Below are 7,898 nucleotides of genomic sequence, written 5' to 3' on the forward strand. Positions count from 1 at the left end.
GGCAGGTTATATGTAGATATTCAGTCAACTGCAGAAAGCCTCCTCTGATTGGACTGAATCCAATCTTCCACCAGTATATGCCCAGATACATAATTGTGGTTCTCTAAACAGACTGCTCTCTTTCCCATGGTCAGACAGGAACCTCCCCCTGCTTAACCATAGAAAAGAGGACAGCCCAGGAGCAGGAATATAGTGAACTGCAGCTCTTTACCTGGGTAAATGGGGTGGGGGGTATTCAGGCTTATATAGATGCTCAGGAGAGGTGGTTAGGAGATAAAAATAGGATCAGACAGCTAGAGTTTCTTTGGAAACCAGCAATTCTATCTCTTCATTGGCTGTTAGGGTGTGTTTAGTAAGCTGAGAAGAACTGAGCATGCTCATAAGCCAACAGCCAAAGCAAATTCCTGAGGGAGGGGGCCGAGTGGGTTAGAGGAGTAGAAGGATTTCTAAGTGATTAAGGGAATACTGCAGCCTTACTGTTTTCCTTTTAACAACCAGAATGCCAGTTATCTAAAGATTATGGGGGGCAAGGTTACGTGGTCTAAATTCTAAATATGTCTCCTTTTTCCAGACCAGACTGGCAATCTGTGGGTTCAGGCAAATGGCAGAGGGGCTGTTGTAAGATGCCATAGGTACTCCATATTTATTGGGGCTGTTTGGGCCTTTGCACTTGTAGTGCCTGGGCCTATTTTAAAGGAGAACTAATTCCTAAATGAATATGGCTAAAATTACCATATTTTATATAGTGAACTTATTGCACGAGGCTAAAGTTTCAGCTTGTCAATAGCAGCAATGATCCAGGACTTCAAACTTGTCACAGGGGGTCACCATCTTGGAAAGTGTCTGTGACACTCACATGCTCAGTGGGCTCTGATTGGCTGTTGAGAAGCTAAGCTTAGGGCTCGTCACTAATTATCCAGCAGAAAATGAGCTTCCCTGGCTGTAATATAAGCTGATGCTACAGGTTTGCTGATTATTAAATTCTGATGCTAATTGCACTGGTTTCTGTGCTGTCATGTAGTAATAATCTAAATTATTTGCTAATCCGCTTTATATTGTGACCTTTATATGAATTAAATATAATGTGTGTCATTCCCTAACAGCAGCACTGAGCATGTGCAGTGAATCAGCAGAAAAGCAGTTGGGGGGCTACTGGGGCATCTTTGGAGACACTAATAGTTGACTTGGGCTGGTCTTGAAGCCAATTACACAAAAGGCAAATGACCAATTGAAAAGTTGCTCAGACTAGGCCATTCTATAAGATACTACAAGTTAAATTAAAGGTGAGCCACCCCTCCAACAAATCGTATTACTTCTTTTGGGTGGAGGAGGGGCTTCCCTTCCCTCACAGTCACAGTCACACTCCTGTCACCCAGAAGCGCATATTTGTATAAAAAGTGTAACAGGAAGTAGAGGGCTGTGTGAAGGTCATTTCTATAGAGATTTCCTCTCCACTTCCGGAGCGCCAAGAACCGCGTCATCTTGCCCCGACGCATCATGGGAGCTGAATCCACAGGCTCCTGAATCGGCTGACAGGTCATGTGACAAGGCGGAAGTACTGTCAGGGAAAATAGAAGCGGCAGCCGGTGGAATGGGTTGTACGCGGGGCTGGCGGCTGCTCTTGCTGCTCGGCCTTGTGTGTGTGGGGGCGCTGCAGGGCCGGGGGCAGGAGGAGAGCCGGGAGGTGAGTGATGTGCGGGGCATTATTAGACTTTGTATCGCACACACCAGCGTTATCCTGCATCTATATATGTGTGTGTGTAATGTATGTGCCATAGAACTGCCTGGAGCAGCGTTTTTGGTGTGTCCCGCTGTAGCTGAGAAATTGCACAAAATGCCTTATAATACCCTGTAATGTCCACTAATATCCTGTAATGTCCTTTTATACCCCAGTAATGCCCATTAATACCCTGTAATGCCCTTTAATTCCCCTGTAATACCCCGAGTAATGCCCAGTATTACCCCAGTAATGCCCTGCAATACACCAGTAATGCCCTGTAGTATCCTGCAATGCCCAGTAATGCTCTGGAATATCCCTAATAATGCCCAATAATGCCCTTTAATACCCTGTTATATCCTGTAATGCCTTTAATACCCCAGTAATGCCCAGTAAAGCTCTGTAATGCATTTTAATACCCCAGTAATGCCCTGCAATACACATGTAATGCCCTTTAATACCCTGTAATACACTGTAATGCCCTATAATACCCATGAATTGTGTTGGTCCCTGTCAGACTCCCAGGACTATTATTACTGATAGCAACACGTCTTTCTGTTGTGCCCCCCAGGTCTCCCTGCAGTACAACCCCGGCTCTTCTGACACGTCAGTGAATGTGGTGCACGTGCGAGCGGTGGGGAACGGGAGCACTATTCACTATGTCTGGAGCACCATCGGCACCCCCACTGTCCTACTTATATTCACCCACAGTGAGACGAGCCAACTGCAAGTCAACTGGACCAAACTATTATCTCCGGCACCCCAGGGGGCCCTCCGTATAGAGCCAGCGGAGAGTGTGAGCTATGCCACCGCCCTCCTGTTCACCAGGGTAAGATATTATGGGAGATATTATAGACTGTGTAAGATATTATGGGGGATATTCTAGCTTGTGTAAGATATTATGGGGGATAGTCTAGACTGTGTAAGATGTTATGGGGGATAGTCTAGACTGTGTAAGATATTATGGGGGATATTCTAGACTGTGTAAGATATTATGGGGGATATTCTAGACTGTGTAAGATATTAGGGGGATAGTCTAGACTGTGTAAGATATTAGGGGGATAGTCTAGACTGTGTAAGATATTAGGGGGATAGTCTAGACTGTGTAAGATATTATGTGAATTTTCTAGACTGTATAAGATATTAAGGGGATATTCTAGACTGTGTAAGATATTAGGGGGATAGTCTAGACTGTGTTAGATATTATGTGAATATTCTAGACTGTATAAGATATTATGGGGATATTCTAGACTGTGTAAAATATTAAGTTGATATTCTAGACTGTGTAAGATATTATGTGAATATTCTAGACTGTGTAAGATATTATGGGGCATATTCTGAGTGCCCTACCCGCTGTTATGTGGTATCATCCACACTTTCTTTCATTCAATTGAATAGATCGGTGGGGGGGGGATTGGGGCTCATTGCCTAAGGGTGCTCTTCACATAACACCCATTTATTTGCTTCCAGATCTTTGAATATCAGGATGTGAACAACACGGCCAACTTCTCCGGGACGGACGAGAAGTATTTCTACCCTGCGTACAACTTGTCCGACTTCCTCTGGGACAGCGCCAATGCCACCATTAATGCCACTTCTCTCAGTGCCAACCTGACCGGCTACAATGCCTCCGACCCCACCGACAGCTTTCACAACGGCAGTGTCTCTTTCAGGGTGAGGGAAATAGAGCGTTTGCTGAGCGCCTTCAAACCTGACCCAAGTCTTTCTTTTGCTTGACTTTGTCTAATGTACCGCTTCCTATTTGCTGTCCCTTTAAGAGAACCACATTTTTATTGTAGCATTGCTCTTAAATTGTAAAATTCATTGGGTCTCTTGAAAGGTTAATTCACCTTACATAGTGTTCTAGAATGGTCAGTTCTAAGCAACTTTTCATTTGGTCTTCCTTATTCATTTTTTGCAGTTCTTCAATTATTTGCCCTTTTCTTCTGAATCCGTTCAACTTTTTAACTGTAAGGCTACAAATGTATTGTTATTGCTACTTGTTATTCCCCCTCTTTCTATTCAGTCCTCTCCTATTTATATTCCAGTTCCTTTATTCATATCAGTGCATGGTTGCTAGGGTAATTTGGACCCTAGCAACCAGATGGTTGAAATTGCAAACTGGAGAGCTGCTGAATAAAAAGCTAAATAACTCAAAAACCACACATACTAAAAAATGAAAACCAATTGCAAAGTGTCTCAGAATATCCCTCTCTACATCATACTAACAGTTAATTTAAAGGGGAACAACCCCTTTAAGGTGAATTAACCCTTCAAGAGACCCAATGAATTTTACATTTTAAGGGCAACATTACATTAAACATTTGGGTCTCTTAAAGGGACTGCTAAAATTTAATTTAAAGGTGAACAACCCCTTAAAAGCTTGGTGATACCGTCCCTTTAAACAACAGGCAACTGTTCAGCCTCCCCAAATCTTGAGCACTCTCTGCTTTTATGTAGATCTCTGCATACAGCTCCTCAGGACGGGACTCCTCCTCCCCACGCCTGCGCCATACAGCCAACTGCACCAAGCTGGAGTTCCTGGTAGCGGGTGTCAGGCCTCGGGGCAATAACTCCCGCTTTGCCCTAGAGATGGTAACCATTGAGAAAGAGGGGCGCAAGAAAATGGAGTCTGTACACTCGATTGATGATGAGTACACCCCAACTATATTCGAGGTAAAGCAGTGGGAATCTACTTCACAATACTTACTGGGGGTTGCAGAAATGCAGAAGAGCAATTGTAGAAGGAGGAGAAGGTAGGTTACAGTTAAAGGGGCAGATTTATCAATGGTCCCCCTCCTCCATAATGAAGTCCAAGTCCTCCTCCTCCGTAATGAACTCCTCCTTATCTGTAAACCATATAATGAAAGGAACAGCAAGTGTTTATGTTACCGGTGGGGTTGTGGGTCATTGAGTTAAATGGTTCATTTGTCCCTTGTTATATGACAGATGATGCAGTTAGTGCCAGATGCACCTAATTCTAGCCACGCCCGGGGATTTCTCCAGTGGAAGTCGGTGGCTTATGGATCTCCCAGTGGCACCCGAGCAGATATTCTCCCATGCCAGCTGCACCCGCTGAGGCCCTTCAATACCACTTTTCCTGCTGGCAGCATTGCCCACGCCTACTTTGGGGACGACTTGGCAGACGCATACAAACTGGAGGCCTTTAATATCTCCTTTGGGATAGCGGATGGCGACTTTTACGACAAAAACAGGTTTCTGAGCTGGTGAGTTGTTTCCACCCCTAATCTTCTAAACGTTTGATTGGCTGCTAGTTGGTCTTTATTATTATTATTATTATTATTATTATTATTATTATAATACACAAAAGCCATGAATATCTTGTAAATTATATCCTTATAAACGGTGACAAGTGATGTCATCAGTTATAAACGGTGAGTAGTGATGTCATTTGTCACATGACTGACTAAAACTTGTGTATTACAATAAATAAAGTAGCCTGAGGATATTAGAAGTTACCTTGGAGTTCCATGACCTTCAGCCTCGTGTTTATATGGAACTCCTCGGTGATGCTTATAATATCCTTATATTTTACAATAGGGGGTACTTTATCCACTATATTGTCATGGTATTCCCATCATGCTCTCGTGCAATAATGAGTCACACCTTGAAGCAGCCATGTGTCTATTCTAGGGTTGTGATTGGCTATAGGACTATGTTCCAATGCTGTGATTGGCTCCTATTTATAAATATTCCAGTGCTCTGATTGGCCCACTGCGCATTTTCTAATGTGATCTCTGCAGGTTGGGCTGGTCCTTTCAATGTATTAAAGGGGTCTTTTGCCTTTAAAGGGGTTGTTCACCTTTGGGATAACTGTTAGTATGATGTAGAGAGGGATATTCTAAAACAATTTGCAATTGGTTTTCATTTTTTATTATTTGTGGTTTTTGAGTTATTTAGCTTTTTATTCAGCAGCTCTCCAGTTTGCAATTTCAGCCATTTGGTTGCTAGGGTCCAAATTACCCTAGCAACCATGCACTGATTTGAATAAGAAACTGGAATAGGAGAGGCCTGAATAGAAAGATGAGTAATAAAAAGTAGCAATAACAATACATTTGTAGCCTCATAGAGCATTTGTTTTATTTAGATGGGGTCAGTGACCCCCATTTGAAAGCTGGAAAGAGTCAGAAGAAGAAAGGAAATAATTCAAAAATCTATAAAAAAATAAATAAATAATGAAAACCAATTGAAAAGTTGTTTTAGAAATGGCTAAGGTACAACATACTAAAAGTTAACTTAATGGTCCAAGGCTCATAATTACTATATCCCCTTGTACCCCAACTGCCATATAAATATCCATCCAATTACATAACTGCACCATTTCTCTGCCTGCAGGTCGGCCCTGATTGGCTACGGTGAGCCGCCCCGTGACTCCTTTTCTATCCTGGTTATCTGTATCATGGCTGTGGCCCTGGGGACCCCCCTGTTGCTGCTCATTGTGGGGACCCTTGTAGTGACGGCCCTGAGGCACAAAGTCTATTCTAATTACGAGCCCATAAACTGACCAATGGCACGTGGACTCGCTGATTCATTTATAACTGGACACGCGACCCTGTCCCGGGGCTGCTGGGATATTGGTCCTTTTTTTTCCTCTTCAGCCGCTGCCTCATTGATGGAAACACTGTATTTCTGCCATGTTTCTGGCCAAAAAAAAACCACTATTTTTTACAATGCGCTTTTTTTTTTGGGAAAACGTTTTTTTTTTTTTTCCGGTTTAATCAGTTAATAGTGCTGCTCCAGCAGAATTCTGCACTGAAATCCATTTCTCAAAAGAGCAAACACATTTATTTATATTTGGGGCTAGACATATTGTCAGTTTCCCAGCTGCCCCCAGTCATGTGACTTGTGCCAGCACTTTAGAATGGAACTGCTTTCTGGCAGGCTGTTATTTTTCCTACTTAATGTAACTGAATGTGTCTCAGTGGGACCTGGATTTTACTATTGAGTGTTGTTCTGAGATCTACCAGGGAAACTGACAATATGTCTAGCCACATGTCAGATTTCAAAATTAAATCTAAAAAAATCTGTTTGCTCTTTTGTGAAATGGATTTCAGTGCAGAATTCTACTGGAGCAGCACTATTAACTGATGTGTTTTGAAAAAAGAAAAAGTTTTCCCATGACAGTATCCCTTTAACTCCCTGCGCCGGCTCCAGGTAGGTCCCCTTTAAAGGACAAGTTTCCATGTGAGAGTAGAACAGAAAGTCCCAGCGTTGATAACCACTTCCTAATTTTCTTTGCTCACGGCTTCTCTTTATTCCCAGTTATTGGTATTATTGCCCCTCGATGACATCACAAGTACTAGAATATCAAAATGAGTGGGAGGGGCTTCTATTTACCTGGGTGGGTCAGGCCCCCTACTAATGGTACAACTGACACCGGAAATCAAATGGTTAATTATATGTAAGTTATCAGCCCCTCTTTCTGGAGCATGGGGGGTTAATCTGCTTCTAACATTCCCTGTAGCTCTCAGACTGGAGGGATATGGATTTTGCCTTAAAATGTGCCCCTCCTCTTTGTACATATGCATTAACCCTTTATGCACCAGGTGCTGGCAGAGAACAACCAGTTGCATCGATTTTTCCACGTTGGTGGCCGTGACTGGTACTTAAAGGGTTAAATAGATGTACCGCCCCTTAATTGTACTTGACTGTGCACATCAAAACTGTCAGATTTAAACAAAAACATGAAACAGGCATGAAAGTGCCTGTTTTGTTTCTTATTAACACTTTCTCTCCCAGCACTTTACTCCGTGTAAATACTTCCTGCGAGTAACAATTCCTTCATTTCTTTGTTTTCTTTCAATAAAACCCAGGTGTATAATGAAAACACCAACTGTCAACCAGAGATTTTCTCATCTTTCTTTTCTGACCCTCCCCTATTAAAATTCCATATTCTCATGCCTGGTTGCTGGGTTAATTTGGACCCTAGCAACCAGACAGCTGAAATTGCAAACTGGAGAGCTGCTGAAGAAGTCAAAAACCATAAATAATAAAAATTGAAAACCAATCACAAATTGTCTCTATACCATAACTAACTATTAATTTAAAGGTGAACAACCCCTTTAATGTTACAGATTTCACATTGGACCAATCCAACCGTGGCACTTCGTTACGCCACAATTTGAGTGGGGGTTTTTCACAAGGGACCACCGGAAAAAAA

General features: G+C 42.6%; 1 protein-coding gene across 1 annotated transcript; it reads left to right on the forward strand.

The window, feature by feature from the left end:
- Positions 1 to 1,432: 1,432 nt before the first annotated feature.
- glmp.L (glycosylated lysosomal membrane protein L homeolog) lies at positions 1,433 to 7,578 on the forward strand. Its single transcript, XM_018231022.2, has 6 exons — positions 1,433 to 1,684; positions 2,289 to 2,546; positions 3,188 to 3,391; positions 4,178 to 4,393; positions 4,667 to 4,944; positions 6,074 to 7,578. The coding sequence occupies exons 1-6, from the start codon at positions 1,592 to 1,594 to the stop codon at positions 6,240 to 6,242; spliced, it is 1,218 nt and encodes a 405-aa protein (XP_018086511.2). The 5' UTR covers positions 1,433 to 1,591; the 3' UTR covers positions 6,243 to 7,578.
- The last annotated feature ends 320 nt before the right edge of the window (positions 7,579 to 7,898 follow it).

Source organism: Xenopus laevis, chromosome 8L (assembly GCF_017654675.1).
Source record: "Xenopus laevis strain J_2021 chromosome 8L, Xenopus_laevis_v10.1, whole genome shotgun sequence".
NCBI classification, from domain to species: domain Eukaryota; kingdom Metazoa; phylum Chordata; class Amphibia; order Anura; family Pipidae; genus Xenopus; species Xenopus laevis.